The 18,176-nt window shown below is 38.9% G+C and overlaps 1 protein-coding gene across 1 annotated transcript in view; it reads right to left on the reverse strand.

Moving 5' to 3' along the window:
- Positions 1–469: 469 nt before the first annotated feature.
- Positions 470–18,176, reverse strand: part of LOC124393927 (CXADR-like membrane protein) — a 57,440-nt gene continuing 39,733 nt past the window's right edge. The window contains exons 3-7 of the mRNA XM_046861989.1: positions 16,210–16,408; positions 12,227–12,394; positions 10,791–10,913; positions 9,062–9,203; positions 470–6,487 (exon numbers count right to left, since the gene is read on the reverse strand). Of these exons, the coding sequence (XP_046717945.1) occupies positions 6,148–6,487; positions 9,062–9,203; positions 10,791–10,913; positions 12,227–12,394; positions 16,210–16,408 (972 nt within the window). The 3' untranslated portion in view covers positions 470–6,147. The remainder of the gene's footprint in view (positions 6,488–9,061; positions 9,204–10,790; positions 10,914–12,226; positions 12,395–16,209; positions 16,409–18,176) is intronic.

Raw genomic sequence — 18,176 nt, forward strand, 5'->3', positions numbered from 1 at the left:
TGAATGCTGTTTTTTATTTATTTATTTTTGTTTAGGATTGTAATTTTTTTAGGATTGTAAAATTACACCTAAGCAAACGATTTGCATGATATTAGAGCTCTATATCAGGCTACTTAAGATCTTCTACTCCAACTCCTATGCAATGTCATGCTGGAACAGGTTTGGGTCTCCTAGTTTAAGTGAAGGGAAAATTGAATGCTACTACATCCAAAAACACAATTGTTTGCCTCAACTTTGAGGTGACAGTTTGGAGAGGAACCCCATTTGGCTGGAAAAGTCAGGTGTCAATGGAGAAAGAATGAAAAATGAATAGACTGGAAAGGATATAATGAACTGTGGCCCTGGAATAAATGTACATAATGGCTGTAGAATATGTTTGTTTGAAAGACAATCTTCTCTTATTTAAACAACTGCAACACACACACACACACACACACACACACACACATGAAAAAACACAAAATCCATCTTTGTTCTCTTTGCCTTTCAATGCTTTATTACAAACCGAAAGAGTAATTCAGATATTGTACAAATATACATTTTTTTTCCACAGAGTGATTATATATACATATGTTGTGAGTAACCGAACGAAGCACGTCAATGACGTTCACGCCGTTTTGCACGTTTTCCAAAACTCATTCACCGTCATTTAAATCCAAACAAAACAAAAAGAGTCAAATATAAAATTCTTATTCACAGTTATAGCAATTGAGAATTTTTATTTATTTCTACATTTTTAAAAACGACTTTTAGCATCATTTCTTGATATATGGCATACTCATACTAGCACTGTGGCAAAAAAAAAAAAACCTTGGCAAGACCTGAAACATGCATTCCTGTCACTTTTTTCGATGCATTAGTGCACACTCCGGATGCAAACACGTGATAAGTAAACGCTGCTCCTCAACATAAAAGCGACTGGAACAAAAAAATCGAATAAAATTCCAATCCATTTTTCGAATCAGTTTGTTTCATTACAAGAGCTCTTTCGTTATTTTTTCGTCACATCTTTTTCTCTTTCTTTGTCACACACATACACACCGGATCTGTACATACAAACACACACACGCTGCTGTAGCTAATGGAGAATAAAGATGTTTGTGAATTCAAATCTCGATCGAGGTTTTAATGCCACTGCTCTGCTGTGCCACTGAACAAACACCAAAAGTGTATAAATGTTAAGAAAAATATTTTACACACTGGGTAAAAAAAAGAAGGAAAAAAAACTTTCACACAATTTTGCATGATTGTATGGATGACTGCAACTATCTTCAGAGGTAAGGGTCATGCTGGAGCCAGAACATTGTGAACAAAAACATTGTGAAGGTTGAGGTGGAGGGGAAGTAATTGGGAATATGGTCCGGGTCCAGTCCAGCAACACCTAATGCAATTTAGACTACCTCATCATGGTGAGGAGGTAATGGACAAACAAGCAGTAACCTGAAATCAGAATTGAATCAGGGACAAGGCTACAAAACTCACCTTCTAAGGTTCTACAGAATAGTTACAGGAAACTATTTACATTTAGAACAAAAAAATATTGGGACACCAGATTTTCCCCATCATATGTGGTTCTTTCCTAAACTGTTACCACAGAGTTAGAGGTGTACAATTGTATAGGATGTTCCTTGATGTGTTACTATTGAATTTCCATTCACTTTAACTAGGAGAGCCAAACCTGTTCCATCATTAAAAAAAGCCAAAACCAGCTCTTTTAAGATAGGAATGGAAGGTCTTAAGTGGCCTGCTATAAAGCTATAACCTCAAGCCTATTGAACACCTTTGCGATGAATTGAAACACTGATTAAACCTCTTCAATGCCTCTTCATCTCACCCTTATCCGTACTCAACATTACTAACACCCTTGTGGCTTAATGAGCAGAAATCTCTACAAACACACTCCAAAATCTAGTGGAACATCATCCCAGAAGAGTGAAGATTATTATAACAGCAAAAGGGGCTAAATGTGGAATGGGATGTTCAAAAAGCATATCTACTATAGGTGTCCATCAACTTTTGTCCATATAGTTTATATGGAAGATAAACCTTGACTAGACTTGTTGCAGTATTCATTCATCTAAAAGAAATTCTCTATGTACTTGAGAACATGTGAGATGTACTCGATTTGAGATAGTTCCAGGGAGTAACTAAAGCAGCAGATGTTAGGGATTTCTTGGATCATGAGGCAACATCATTTAGCATAAAAGGAGACACCTGATGAATTACATTAACATTTCTTTCAAAATGTCACCCGAAACCCAAACCCACTTTCTTTTCCTCTTTTAGATAAGAAGATGTGGATGAAAAATCATTTTAGTGTGTGTTCTCCATTTCCTAAAATCTGGAAAAGGCAATGAGAAAGAAAAAAATGATAAGAAGGCTATTCTAAAGCTGAACCAAAAACAAATTGTTTCATAGAAAAACCAAAAAAGAAAAGTTCAGGCACATAGAACTGATATTGTCGCCTTATGATATTGCGTTACATATGAAAGACGCTGCAGTGTGACAATGGACTCGATCCGGACTTAGTCTTGATTCCTATTCAAAGCCCCTCTGGAAACTTTAACACTGGAATAATGTATTCAAATCGAAAGCCATGTTTTCTGAAAATCTGCTTTTTGTTAAAAAAGCTCAGTATAAAACCATTTGAAAGTAAAATCCATTTTGCCTGATATGATGGTAAACGAACCCCGGTGGCTGCGAGGATGTTCTCCGTCTCAGATAATTCCAAGAGCTTTGATATGCAAGGAAGTGCACAGTCGTCGAATATTTGCACTTTGAAAAGGATCAAAGGAATGAACGAAGAAAATTAGGACTTCGTTTATAATTCGTTTGTTCACCAGACAATTGAAATTCACAACGAGGCTTAAGCATGCAGTTTCGAGAAAAACTAGGGGGAGAAATCGTAGGGTTTTGCCTTGCAACCTTCTAGACATCTAAAGCTGGGTTCTCTGAAAGAGAAATCATGCTTAATTATTTGCTTTATTACATTGTTTTATGTTGGACTTGAATGCTTCACCCGAATGTTTGACTGAATCCTTGGCTCAAAACATGAGACCTATATGCTTGAGTCGAATGTTTTACTTAAATGTTGACTTAAAAGCTTTATCTGAATGCAAACTCAAATGTTTGACTGGAATCCATATTCACATTTTTGACTTTGATGTTTGACTCAAACGCCTACCTCAAATGTTTGACTGGAATCTTTGACTCAAACAATTGACTTGAAAGTTTGACTCAAATGCTTGACTTAAATGTTTGACTCAAATGTTTGACTCAAAAAGTTAACTCAAATATTTGACTTGAATATTTAACTTAACGTTTTGACTTGAATGCTTTACTCAAATGCGTGACTGGAATATGTGACTTAAATGCCCGATTTGAACGCTTAACTCAAATGCTGCCCATACCCCCAAAATCTCATCTTTTTCTAAGCTGAGGTGATGTTGGAGGACACCTTGGTTTCCCTGTGGGACGTTTCATGATCAATCGCTCGCACTCATCTCAGTCCTGGTTTCATCCAATCGAAGTACAAAGAGTGGAGCTGGGAAAAAAAGAACTGCCTCCGGGGTGAACGGAACGCATTACACCGAGCACCTGTTTTATTAAAATCGGCTCGACTGGCTCAAGTTTATCACATGAGGAATAAGAGAAAAAAACAAAAAACAAGATACAATCTTTTCCAAAAATGTAGAACATCCGAAAATATAGCGACCTGAGAAAAAAGTGTGACATAGTTTTTACAAGGAGCTGGTCTGGGATAAAATTACCACCCATTTAGGTCAAGTCTGTATGAAATTAAAAGTTACATGTCTTCGTTTCAGGCAGAGTTGGAAGAATAAGCAGTTCAGGACACTTGCTCGTGGGCATGGAATGTTTTTTTTTTTTCTGGCATTGTGATTTGAATTCAAAACCTTCTGTCAAAAACTTCACTACTTCACAATATATACACTATATGGACAAAAACATTCCTATGTGGTTGTTCTCGAACTTGAACTAGAAGTACAAAGCCATCTCTATAAATATATGCTGTGCATGGTTTGGAGTGGAAGATCTCCTGCTAAAGATTTCTGACCTCAACCGTACTGAACACCTTCGGGATGAACTGGAACCCTGACCGCAACCCAGACCTCCTCACACTACATAGGTACCTGACTTTACTAAGACCCTTGTATCTAAATGAACACAAATCTCCACAAGCACACCACAAAATCTAGTGGAGCATCTTCCTAGAAGAGTAGATTGAATTTTTACAGCAACTGGGGACTGACTGTGGCATGGGATGTTCAAAACACACATCTTATAATCAGGTGTCTACAAAGTTTTGTCCATATAATGTATATATATTTACAAAACACCACATAAAGACATGCTTTAACACACAAAGCAAGTTCATAATTCTCTTAACTAACAGAACTTACAGAAACCGTTATTGGTTATTGCCGTGTTATTAATCGTCGTACTGAACAGCTAAAAAATATCGAAACATTTAGACTGTAAATATAAAAATGCACCATGTCATTCTGTCAAAAAAACAATCAGAACTGCTTTAAACTGGTTATATTGGATAATTATCATTTGGTAAAATATGCTAGTGAAGTTTAAGCAATCCAGGAAGTGAAATTAACATTAAAAGCCTCATTTACTCTCCGGAATATAAACTGGTGAGAAAAACGTGAAAGCTTTTATTGATCGTAAGCAAAAATGTCTAATTATAAGCATTAAAATATTATAAAAAAAATTGATCCAATGGTTTTTTATGATTGGAGCATTTCAGAATTTAAAGCTAAGAGTTACTGCACGTTTGAATATAACAGCCAATCAGGTTTCGATATGCAAATGCAGGGCATGCGATAGAGTTTTCTCGACATGAATGCATGTAAAATTCATACAAAATAGAGACTGTTGAGTTTTGATATATACGCAGGTCATAAAAAAAAGCATGAACTAAATTAGGGCATGTCCATACTAATACGCTTTTCTTTTTTTTCGGTCTACGAAAACGTAGTTCTTTGAAAACGCTCTGCAAAGTGGAAACATTTGACAATTTTCAGTGCGGATGAGCAACTTTTGGGAAACGATTGAAAACAAAAGTGCGGACACGTAGCGTTTCTAGATGAAAACTCCATTTTCATAATAGTTTTCAATATGTATGCAAATAGATATATCAAGCTTTAAGCAAATGTAGCAGATACATTTTGGTTTTTTAACCAATAAGAAGCCACTTTTTTTGTTTCTTTTCTTTCTTTCTCTTCTTATTTTACTATAATATTAAAGCAACCCTTTGGGCTCTTACTGTACTGGTTTTATTTGGATAAAGTAATCAAACCAATATAGACATTTACAAATCAGTCATGCGGATGATTCAATTTCACTTCCTGGTTCGAAGCCAATTGTATTGCTGTGACTGGAAAGCAAAACAGAGCAGGTGTTTTGGAACCAAGTCCTTTCCACTCGTCTGCCAACAAAAGCTGCCGGCTTGACGCTACAACCTCGAGTGTGCAAGCAAAGCCAGTTAGCTCTTAGGTCAAGTGTTTGAGTAAAGAAACATAAACTTTTCTTTCATCTGGATAAAGTGTGTGTGGCTTTCCTGCGACAACGGCTAAGTCTCTTGTTTGGAAAATAAATCGAGCGTTCCACCTGGCCACGCGGAATCCCCGGCGCTGCCATCGGAGTGTAAAACAAATGGGGTGTGTTACGAGGAAAACACCGCTTTCATTTATTGTCCGCGTCAAGGGGGCAATCGCTTCTTATTTCCCATGCGTGATGGTTTATTGACACAACGATTAGTGACGCTTTAAGTGACTTCAGCTTTTATTTCCCTTTTTATTCGTCCTTGCTTGCTTTATTTCTCTTGATGGAATGAGTCCGATTCGGTTTGCAGGCTCACAGTTTCTGTGTGTGTGTGTGTGTGTGTGTGTGTGTGTGTGTGTGTGTGTGTATTGGTTTGCCTTTTAGAACACCAGGATCGTGGCATTCATGCGTACCTGGAGTAAATCAGCATATGTGTGTGTGTGTGTGTGTGTGTGTGTGTGTGTGTGTGTGTGTGTGTGTGTGTATACATATATATATATATATATATATATATATATATATATATATATATATATATATATATATATATATGATCATTATTTCTGTGTATCTCTAGACAGTCTGGAAGGCCTTGGTTTGTGCCGGGATCATGACAGGCATGGCACCCATCCGTGCCAGGTTGCCCGGGCTGAGTTTTGGGCTGCTGTGGGGTTCTTGGAGTTTGGAAGCAACCTGTGTGTACGCTGGGGGAACGGCTGGAAGGGTCGAGGGCTGGATGCTGTTTTTCAGATGCCCTGCCAAGGGAGGAGGCGGGTGAGGTTTGTGGACACGCGGGCCACCGCTGGGAACCATGGACTGGGTGGACGAGGTGCCGGATCGAGAGCTTCCCGAACGTGAGGAGGACAGAGAGTTTGGCTTCATGAGCTTGGCCTTGGGAGCCTCTGCATCCTCCCTGATGAGAAAAGCGTACAATGAAAATCAGTTCAATTCGTCCACCTCCCAACGTACTGGGTTTGACAGTGTGCTTTGGTTGCTTAGCAACAAAGCAGACAGGACAACAGCATAAGTGTATGATAATTGTAGAGAGATTTAGAGCTTGATGATGTCATGGGTGTTTCTAAATACCAGAGATTCTATAACAGCTTTTTAAATTTCAGCCAATCAGATTGTAGGAAGCAGTGTTGACTTCCTTTTCGTTGATCGAAAATTATTTACACAGATGATGTGTCCTGATATAGAAAATAGAATTGGAAGATATTGGAAGATATTTAACTATGAGAGAGAGAGAGAGAGAGAGAGAGAGAGAGAGAGAGAGAGAGAGAGAGAGATGATGATGATGATGATGATGATGATGATGATGATGATTACCCTCCTCAACACACACACACACACACACACACACACACACACACACACACACACACTGATCTGATTTTAAATTAGGAAGTCTACATGTCTCATTTTTAGTTTATATCAATAGAACCAGGTCGTGTGTGTGTGTGTGTGTGTCATATTTGTGTGCATGTGTGTGTACTGAATATCTGTGTGTGTATGTGTATGAATTGTGTTAGTATGTATTTTGAGAGGGAGAAAGGGAGAGAAAGTGGGAGATGAAATAGTTAGTACAGCTGTTAACACTCTTTTATCATTTCTATTATAATTTTTATAGCCTTAATAAAGTATTGTGTGTGTGTGTGTGTGTGTGTGTGTGTGTGTGTGTGTGTGTGTGTGTGTGTGTGTGTGTGTGAGTGTGAGTTTGTGTGAGTGTATAAGAGACTGGAAACTGGAAAGAAAAGACCTGGAGAGGAAAGCATGAAAAAATAGGACAGGAAATGCAAGAGACATGATGGGGTATAAAGAGGGACTAAGAGGAACAGAGAGGAGAAAATGTCCTGTTTGTTTGATATGAAAGATTGTCTCGTTCATTTCAAGATATATATTCAAATACAGAAATACAGAAAGAGACAGAGGGACAGAGTCAGACAAATACTGAGACAGAAATGAAAAGGCAGACAGAGAGAGAGAGAGAGAGAGAGAGAGAAAGAGAGAAAATGGAGAGACAGAGTCAGAGAGAAATAAAAAGACATAAAGGAAGGAAAAGAATAAGAGGGAAAGCAGGAGGGCAGTGAGACAGTGAAAGAGACCAAAACAAAAGAGAGAGAAAGACAGAAATAAGAAGAATGATTTAGTGTGATAGAGAGACAGATTCAGAGAAAATACAGAGACCGAAGGGAATAAAATGAAAGACTGAAGAGAGAGAGAGCAAAGGAGACAACAAGCCAGGCAGAGAGGACGGAGAGAGAGAGAGAGAGAGAGAGAGAGAGAGAGAGAGAGAGAGAGAGAGAGAGAGAGACCAAGGCAGAAAGAGTGATGGAATATGATAAAGACAGAATAAGAGAGAAATGCAGAGACAGAAAGGAAGAAAATAAGAGAGCAAAAAGACAGAGAGACAGACAGAGACCAAGAATGAAATAGGGAGTGATAGAGCATGATAGTCAGAAACAGAAAGGAAGAAAATGAGAAAATGAGAAAGAAGGAGACATCAAGAAATCAAGAAAGACATGAACATAGAGAGAGAGAGAGAGAGAGAGAGAGAGAGAGAGAGAGAGAGAGAGACAGTCCACTTTCACACTCAGCAAAAGATGGGCGTCGACACCGCAGCGTCAGCATTTCATTATATATCACTATAAATCATCCAATATCTTTAAAGCCCTGAGGACGTGAGGCCAAAAGGACTTATGGTGCGCTGTTCCTGAGCCAGCGCTCAGCCACCAGTGTGTTCCATCATAAGCACGACAATAAAGTCAAGTACATCAACCGAGCGTGGTGAAGCATCATTTGCTGCCTGCTCCCTCTCTCATTTTCTCTCTCTCTCTCTCTCTCTCTTTCTCTCGCTCTCTCTCTTTCTCTCGCTCTCTCTCTCTCTCTCTCTCTCTCTCTCTCTTTCTCATTCCTATTTTACATTATTCATTGTCATGCTCTCGAATAAACCACCACATGTACGGATTTATTAATACTAAACTGTCTCGAGGAGATAATAAAGGTCTTGAGTGGAGAGAATTCCCCGATTGTATTAGTATTTATTATTTACACTGCATCACTGTTGAATGCTCAAATCTGATTGGTCACATGGTATTGATTCATTTTCCAGAACAGCAGGAAAAAGCCCTGGCTTACAGATGTCAATGCACTCATTCTACTATAATCCTGTTCCTAAAGACAGGGATTTGTACAGTAGAAAATGTTTGAAATTATATATTTGTTTTGTTTTATTGTAGTTTTAAGGAGTCTCAGAGTCTCAGTCAGAGGTAAAGCTGTATTTTTTAGACTGTTTATAAGTCAGCTGTTTCAGGGATGAGCATGAACATTAAAAAATGAATAGTAACTATTAACGGTTAAAAATGAACAAATTGTTTCGCTTTTAGAAAAATAACGCATTGTTATGGCAAAAGGTGGCGCTAAGCATCACCATGCATAATCGTGCCACCCTTCCTTTTTTGTGAACTCTACACACACTGGCGCATACCTGATCTCATTAGGTGTCTCCTCCTCTTCGTACTTCTTTTTTTCTTTCTTGCGGAGTACCAGCCATACAATGAGAATGAGGAGTAGAACGCCCAAGGACACACCCACCACGGCGCCAGCCATCACTCCCATACCTCGGACATCTGGGAAGAAAAAAAAAGTGTCACATGACCAGCCTTTTTTCTCTACAAAGTGCAAACTTTTTTTCATTTTTCTTTTTTTTTTTTGAAAAACCCTTTCAAAGGAGTGCAAAGAATATTACAAGGTGGTATATTTTACAGGCGTTGAGATACTGTGTATAACTTTGTACAGTTGTACATACAATGTTTATATTCCATATTGTAAATTTATATGTCCCACATTCTCTAAACATATTGTGCATTACACACATCCTGCACTAATATTACTTCATATATATATATATATATATATATATATATATATATATATATATATATATATTCATATATACACCTTCCACTTTATGACCACCAATCATGCATAAAAATTATATCCACCTGCCTAATATTGTGTTGGTTCATTTTTGCCAGAACAGTTCTGACCCATCGAGCATTAACAGCATTAACTTCTTTAGCAGTTTGAGCTACAGGAGCTCGTCTGTTGGATCGGACCACACGGCCAGACTTCGCTCCTCACGTGCATCACAGTCTTGGCCGCCCATGACCCTGTCGCTGCTTCACCACTGTTTCTTCCTTGGAACACTTTTAATAAAACTGACCACTGCACACCAGGAACATCCCACAATAGCTGCAGTTTGGGAGATGTTCTGACCCAGTCGTCTAAACTTTACAATTTGGGCCTCATCAAACTCACTTAAATGCCATTTTTCTTGCTTCTAACACATCAATATTTACAAAATAATCACTTGCACCCTAATATATCCTACTCAATAGCAGGTGCCATGATAAAGAGATAATCAGTGTTATTCACCACTCATAATGTTATGCCTGATTGGTATATACATAAACCCAACCCTAACCCTGTGCATATATTTGCATATTTATCTGCTTAACTGCATTTCGTTGCTGTGTACCTGTACTACTCAGCAATAAAGTTGTATGTATGTATCTATCTATCTATACCTGATGCACTGGACTGACACACACCTTCTCACAATTGTCAGTTTAAAACCAGTCCTGGGAGAGAAGCTGCAATTAAGGCTTCTCCACCATACAAGCTGATCAACCACCGCACTGCTGATCGAGTAGCATCTAAAGCAATCCGTCAAACAGTGCCAAGAGAATATGTGGCAAAACACAAGCCATTAATCAAGCAAAGTGAGACCACAATGCCTCGGAATAAAGCAGCACGTTTGTATGCATGACTAGGTTTGTGATGCCAATTAATGTTTCCCTCGCTAACTTCCCAAACGTAATTATGCAGCCTTTTTAGGTTCAACTTTCAAGTATGCTGATAAAACTCTCTCTCTCTCTCTCTCTCTCTCTCTCTCTCTCTCTCTCTCTCTCTCTCTCTCTCTCTCTCTCTCTCTCTCTCTCTCTCTCTCTCTCTCTCTCTCTTACACACACATGTACGCATATATAAACTCCCTAAAGACCCAGGATATCATGAACACATGCTAGCTTCGTACCATGCTGTAATGAGGAGCTGTGTGTTGCAGCGAGTATAAATAATTCTTCTTTTTTAATGGTATCTCAGAATACAAGCTAAAGGCATTAGCAGTGTACAGAATACGCTTGTAAATTACTTACAGTGAATTTTGACCTCCACGGTGCAGCTCTCCTCTCCCACGTCGTTGCTGGCTGTGCACCTGTAAACGCCCGCACTCTCCCGGCTCAGGTTCCTTAGAGTCACGATCTCCGGGTTCTTCAGGTCTAAACATACAGTATTTTTAGAAAGATTGTAAGGTTGCGTAAGTTGCACTAGCACTTAAACAGCATGTATTTTTGTCCCGATATTGCTACTTTGGTAAATCAATTTCCTGATAAAACTGTCTGTTAGTCCACATTGTACCAAGATGTCAAATCACTGCATTTCTTTTAATAAGTAGTTTCTTCTTTGCTGCTGCAGTTATTCCAATAGGGTTTGTGGTATTGGTGCAGCAAAGTGTCATAACTGCTCCATATTTCTTTAACTGCTCAGGTAGCACAGAATACATATATACAAGACAACTTCTGCAGGTGAAAATGTTTTGAAGGGTTAAAAATATATTTAAAAAATCCCATGCTTCCCTTAATCTCGATGTTATCATTATAATGATATTAAAAAAAAATGTACAGCAATACAATTTTAAATAGCTGTCTATCAGAAAAAAAACGAGGCTTATAGTGATGTGAGAAAGGAGATGTCATTATTATCATTTCATTGCTATTTTATATCTTTAGACATTTTTCAGGACAATGGAGCATTTACCGCTCATCATTGTTGCTGAGATTTAAACGATGAACCTTAGAAGGAGTGAATTAAATAGTGGTGAGTGAAGCCATGCTGATTTCAGGAAAATTTCCATTTTACTGTATATATCATGTCCCAAATCAAAGATTTGAAGAGAAAGATTTCTGGATTAATGTTAAGATAAGTTGTGTATTTCAATTGTAATGTTCATATTTAGTCCTAAATCCTTTGGCAGGGTTTCTGAAGGTTTCACCGAGTCAAATTTAAGACCCTTTTAAAGGCCACTAAGAATTAAATGTAAAACTTGTATCACAACATGAAAAACAAATATGTTGTTAGAAACTGGCTTTAACCAAACCCTAAATTATAATTTTATAATTAAGGTATCTCTAAAATGGCACTCAAAAAATTACATTTGCATATGTGGAACAATCCAAGAGAAATTCACACCTACAACATAAAGCTGATTGGCTGTTTCATGTGCTCTTATTTGTAGTTGTAATACAGCGAATTATATTTGTACTAGTGAAAGAAAAATCTACGTCACCACGGAAAAAACTAAAAACATTCTAAAGTGCTGCGGGAGCATTTCAATGAGCATTACAGGCAGCGTTACATGGACATAGAAAAATGAAGACCTATTTAAAAGTATTTAAGACCTAGAACAGCAAATTTAAAACTTTTCTAAGGCCTAAAATCTTTGTTGACTTTTTTTTAGACTTTTTAAGACCCTGCAGAAACCATGTTTTGTTAAATCTAAAGATTAAAGAGTCAATTTGTCCATTCCTCATACCCAGTAGAGCAAGAGGTGGTAGTTTCCCCACATAGCTTCCCTTGTTCAGCACTCTCTCCCATTTGTAATTGATGGGATCGGATCCGTCTGCAGATTTACAGCTCATCTTCACGTCGCTGCCCTCCAACAGCCGTCCCTCCATCCAGCAGCGAGGCTTCGATGGCTTCACTGTGCAAAAAAAAACAAATAAAGCAAAACAATGCTGAAATTCAACAGGTATGTTGTTTAAATTCAATTCCATTTGTGCGACGTCTTCGTAGGAAAACACTCTTGAGACAGGCAGGTGCAGAAATGTTGCTAAAAGCATAAGAACTGATGAGTGCTGCTAGTTAGAGTTTGTAACCTGTAGCTAGCATACAGTATGTTTGAAAAGGTTGTTCTGAGTGGTGTATTTAGCCTGTGTAAAAATACATCAGAACTAGATATCTAGTGTTTATATTTATTTAGGAAATAAGCATATATATATATATATATACTGTTGCTTTTGGAACCCAGACTTTTTTCCATAATGCAGTTTATTATCAGTTCAACTGAATTTTTTTTAGTCTAAAGTTGTCCTATCCATAATAAAATAAAAAAAAAACGATTTCCAGGTTTGTGTTTGTTTTTTTACTCCTCAGCCTGCTAAGAATTTGTTTTGTTAGCATCTTGGTACCTCTGGAGACCTAAAGTCTTAAGCACGGTGTGTAGGGTGATATTAATCCTGAATGAAATTCTGCTGAGGTTCCATTCTTTTGTAAGCAAAGTGCCCCAAGGAGAATAAAAACAGCAAAACCTGTAGAACATTGTGATAATGTCATAAACTGCACTAAAACATGAAGCAATTACAAGATTCCTGAACATCTGCACAGATGTACCTGTTTTCTCCCACAAGTACCATTCAGGGGCTGCTCGGTTCCGCAGAGGACATTTAATATGTAAGTGCAAAGAAGCCCTGTCTCACTATTACCTTATACCGCAACACCAATCACCGAGACTCACTCATTCAGCCACCCCACCCCATCACACCACACCGCACCCTGCCCCATAAACCCACCAAGTCTCTGCTCCAAGGCTTGTGCCGGTTTGTGCTGAGTCTGGAGAACAGAAACTCGTGCTCTCAGGCTTCTGCTGCAGGATGCAATTAACAGAGTGGAGCCGGGTAGCGGTGGCCCCTTCCGTCTTCTCCACTGTCAGGATCACTTACACAGAGGAGGAGGCACTCGGGCTTGCACCAGAGCCATTATCCTCGTGTTGAACAAGACAAACACTAATGCCCGTCCCGACCGAATCGAAAGTGTTGTCGCGAAGCCGGCAGCAATCTGTATAAATGTATGCGTAAATTTGACAGCGCGCTATTTAAAACGTCTTTATAGAAAGCAAATGGTCAGCAACCTTGAAGCAGATGCAACACACTTTCCTGGTGTGCGGTACAATGCCGACTGTCCCGACTTGAGGGACTCTACCGAGCTGAAAGTGCCAATAACAAGCAAATAATGCACAGAGAAAGTACTGAGACCAGATCAGCTGTTAAGGCATTAATAATACAGTATGACGTTAGCACTTGGACTTAAAATTCACCATTATCGTTTCAGAAAATGACACAGACTAGACATTTTTTCAATCCAGAAAATCAATACTGTAATCCCCCGTATGTTAAAAAAAAACGCCTGCGATAAACGAAAAACCATGATAAACGGACACCACCCCAAAAATGCTATTTTATGTATACAGTACTGTACTGTTTTAACATTTTACTTACTTTTATCATTTACACTTATTTTGTATTAATACATGTAATTATTTCAACATAAAACTACAATTCCGTATAAGTTTTTTGTATCATGCGATCCGCGAGATCAGCGAAATCAGCTAAACAAATTTGTTTTGTCGTAAATGCAATTCCGCGATAAACCGGGGAGAAGGGATTTGAACCGCGGTAAAGCCGGGGATTACTGTAAACACATATTTACCTGTAACAGAATGCTCACGTTCCTGTACAACACCAACCATTTTTATTCATGAAAGCAAAACATTGTACATTTTTTTTACCCATTAATTGTTACGTTGTGGAACATCAATGAAACAAGTTCCCGCTATAAAAACTGGACCTCTGTGACACCTCATAAATAATATTCAATAATCTTTCATAATCAAAGTGACATTCTACTGCTATGGCAAGCGCAACTGTGCCAAGATGCCAAGGGGCTTGCCGACTGAACAGCACAAGGCCGTGCTCATTTCCTGGGACAGGACTTCATTAAAGCCTTCTGCTAGGGGGTAAAGTGGCTCATATATATACAGGGAGTGCAGAATTATTAGGCAAATGAGTATTTTGACCACATCATCCTCGTTATGCATGTTGTCTTACTCCAAGCTGTATAGGCTGGAAAGCCTACTACCAATTAAGCATATTAGGTGATGTGCATCTCTGTAATGAGAAGGGGTGTGGTCTAATGACATCAACACCCTATATCAGGTGTGCATAATTATTAGGCAACTTCCTTTCCTTTGGCAAAATGGGTCAAAAGAAGGACTTGACAGGCTCAGAAAAGTCAAAAATAGTGAGATATATTGCAGAGGGATGCAGCAGTCTTAAAATAGCCAAGCTTCTGAAGCGTGATCATCGAACAATCAAGCGTTTCATTCAAAATAGTCGACAGGGTCGCAAGAAGCGTGTGGAAAACCAAGGCGCAAAATAACTGCCCGTGAACTGAGAAAAGTCAAGCGTGCAGCTGCCAAGATGCCACTTGCCACCAGTTTGGCCATATTTCAGAGCTGCAACATCACTGAGTGCCCAAAAGCACAAGGTGTGCAATACTCAGAGACATGGCCAAGGTAAGAAAGGCAGAAAGTCGACCACCACTGAACAAGACACACAAGCTGAAACGTCAAGACTGGGCCAAGAAATATCTCAAGACTGATTTTTCTAAGGTTTTATGGACTGATGAAATGAGAGTGAGTCTTGATGGGCCAGATGGATGGGCCCGTGGCTGGATTGGTAAAGGGCAGAGAGCTCCAGTCCGACTCAGACGCCAGCAAGGTGGAGGTGGAGTACTGGTTTGGGCTGGTATCATCAAAGATGAGCTTGTGGGGCCTTTTCGGGTTGAGGATGGAGTCAAGCTGAACTCCCAGTCCTACTGCCAGTTTCTGGAAGACACCTTCTTCAAGCAGTGGTACAGGAAGAAGTCTGCATCCTTCAAGAAAAACATGATTTTCATGCAGGACAATGCTCCATCACACACGCCCAAGTACTCCACAGCGTGGCTGGCAAGAAAGGGTATAAAAGAAGAAAATCTAATGATATGGCCTCCTTGTTCACCTGATCTGAACCCCATTGAGAACCTGTGGTCCATCATCAAATGTGCGATTTACAAGGAGGGAAAACAGTACACCTCTCTGAACAGTGTCTGGGAGGTTGTGGTTGCTGCTGCACGCAATGTTGATGGTGAACAGATCAAAACACTGACAGAATCCATGGATGGCAGGCTTTTGAGTGTCCTTGCAAAGAAAGGTGGCTATATTGGTCACTGATTTGTTTTTGTTTGGTTTTGAATGTCAGAAATGTATATTTGTGAATGTTGAGATGTTATATTGGTTTCACTGGTAAAAATAAATAATTGAAATGGGTATAAATTTGTTTTTTGTTAAGTTGCCTAATAATTATGCACAGTAATAGTCACCTGCACACACAGATATCCCCCTAAAATAGCTAAAACTAAAAACTACTTCCAAAAATATTCAGCTTTGATATTAATGAGTTTTTTGTGTTCATTGAGAACATGGTTGTTGTTCAAATTAAATCCTCAAATAAAATTAATCCTCAAAAATACAACTTGCCTAATAATTCTGCACTCCCTGTATATATATTTGTTGCTATTAAAAAACAAGCACTTTGTTTTTCCCCTCACCCCCGTGCGTGGGAAGAAAAATCTTTCACATTTGAAGATATTACTGGAGCAAAAGTCAAGTTGAAGGTCAGTCTGTAGAGGGTTGGGACTCACCGAGGACGATGAGATTGACCGTATTCCAGTAGTACTTTCCTCCGTTCTTCACCTTGCAGCTGTACTCCCCAGAGTCTGTGAGTGAAAGGTCGCTGATCATCAGCGAGGCGTCGCCCTTTAGGTAATCACCTGCCAGCGTCAACCTGCCAGCCTCGCCCTCGCTCGGGTCATAAATCCGTCCTGCAAAGTAGGTGATCACCTGCAGATAAAGAAAACAATGAAACCATTTTGCTTCCAATGCTTTAAACAATAGAGCATTACATAATAGAGCTGTTAAGAGCCTTGCTCAAGAGATCAGAAACCCAACATCTTAACCTCTGAGCTACCCCTTTCTACAACTAAATATTATACAAACAAGTATTTTGTTTTTAGGTTTCGCAAATCAAAAAGTCTATAAATAGTTTATAAAATAATTAATATAACATATAAATATAACTAAACGAAACAAGGTGCACTACTGTGTGTATTAAAAAAACATTTATGGCATTTGGAAGATGCCCTTATCCAAACCAATTAAGGGTTAAGGGCCTTGCCCAAGGACCCAGACTTTCCAATCAGAAATCAAACATAACCACTGAGCTACAAACAATTGAATTAAATGTTCTTTGCTAGTAAATGTAGATATTTTGTTGGTTGTAGTTCAATCAATGAGTCCAAAACTGATGTTAATACTCTATATGGACAAAGGTAAACAACTGAGCTTCCCAGCCATATATGATTCTTTCCCAAACTGTTAACACAAAGTTAAAGGGGCACAATTGTGAAGTCTTTGGATGCTGTAGCATTTGATTTTCCCTTGAACCAGGAGACCCAAAACCAGCTCCATGGAAATATACTTTACATGGATTTGAATGGAAGAGTGGCCTCAACCACGTTGAACACCTTTAGTCTTAATTGGAATGTACTTCTTCATCCGTGTTAAACCTCTCCAGAGCGCTCCAAAGTTTAGTGGGCGGTGCGTCAGTAATAACAGTCCATAGGGAAACACAGTGCTCCGCGTGTAGTTAAATAGACTAAACAAAGCATACATCATAGCACCCTTCCAAGGTGTGCGATGTTTAATAAAGTTTATGTTTTCCACAATGTTCATGAAAAGTCTGAATGACTGGTCTTTGGTTATAAAGTAGGGGATGGGCTAATCTTGAGTAATGAATGTATTTTGGGTGATGCCTGTGTTAGCTTCATTCCCATCAATCATGATGTTAATGTCATCCATCAAAGCCAGCCATCTGAGCAAATAAGAAAGCAAAAGTTAATTTAGCCAATAAGAGCTACCCGAGAGATCGAGGATTATCTTGCTTTGCATACTGAGCAAACTCTATTATTGAGTGGATGGTACAGTACTTGGACAAGTCCTGTAGCAGGTTCCGAGTCTTGCATATTGTACAATCAATCAAAGTATGGTCATTATAACATTACGCCACACCCACTAAGAGATTTCTGAGAATTGTCTGATCAGCAGTTTGAAGTGGTGGAGAATATCAAATCTGTATTGAGTCATTTTCTTTATTCAAATGTTGCTGAAAACATGTCTCTGAATGATTGATCATACTTCAGGTTTCTTCCGCCTTTGTTTTCACTCGAGAATCCATGTTGCTCGTTTGCGCTTGCCAGTTTTACTATTCCACACAGGATAATCAATAGCAGACTATTTGAAATGCAAAGCCATGCGTAGCAGGAGATTCCTGAACTTCAGTGGAAAGTGAGAGTGTTAGATAACCAAAGGCCAGGCCTGGAATGGAAAAAGGAAGCGCCTGCCAATTCTGAATCATCCTTTCATAAAAAAGTAATTGGGAAGGAAAAGTCGGCATCGGCTAGAAAAACGAGGTTTCTAATTGAAGGGCGGCTTTAACCGTTCCAAAGCTCACCATGCGAACGTTTATTAAACGGACAGATGAACACGGTCATAATTTCCATGAAGCAATTGCCATTTTTCTTTCTGAATTTGGCATCGTGTGCTCTCTTAC

Source organism: Silurus meridionalis, chromosome 11 (genome assembly GCF_014805685.1).
Source record: "Silurus meridionalis isolate SWU-2019-XX chromosome 11, ASM1480568v1, whole genome shotgun sequence".
Classification (NCBI taxonomy): Eukaryota; Metazoa; Chordata; class Actinopteri; order Siluriformes; family Siluridae; genus Silurus; species Silurus meridionalis.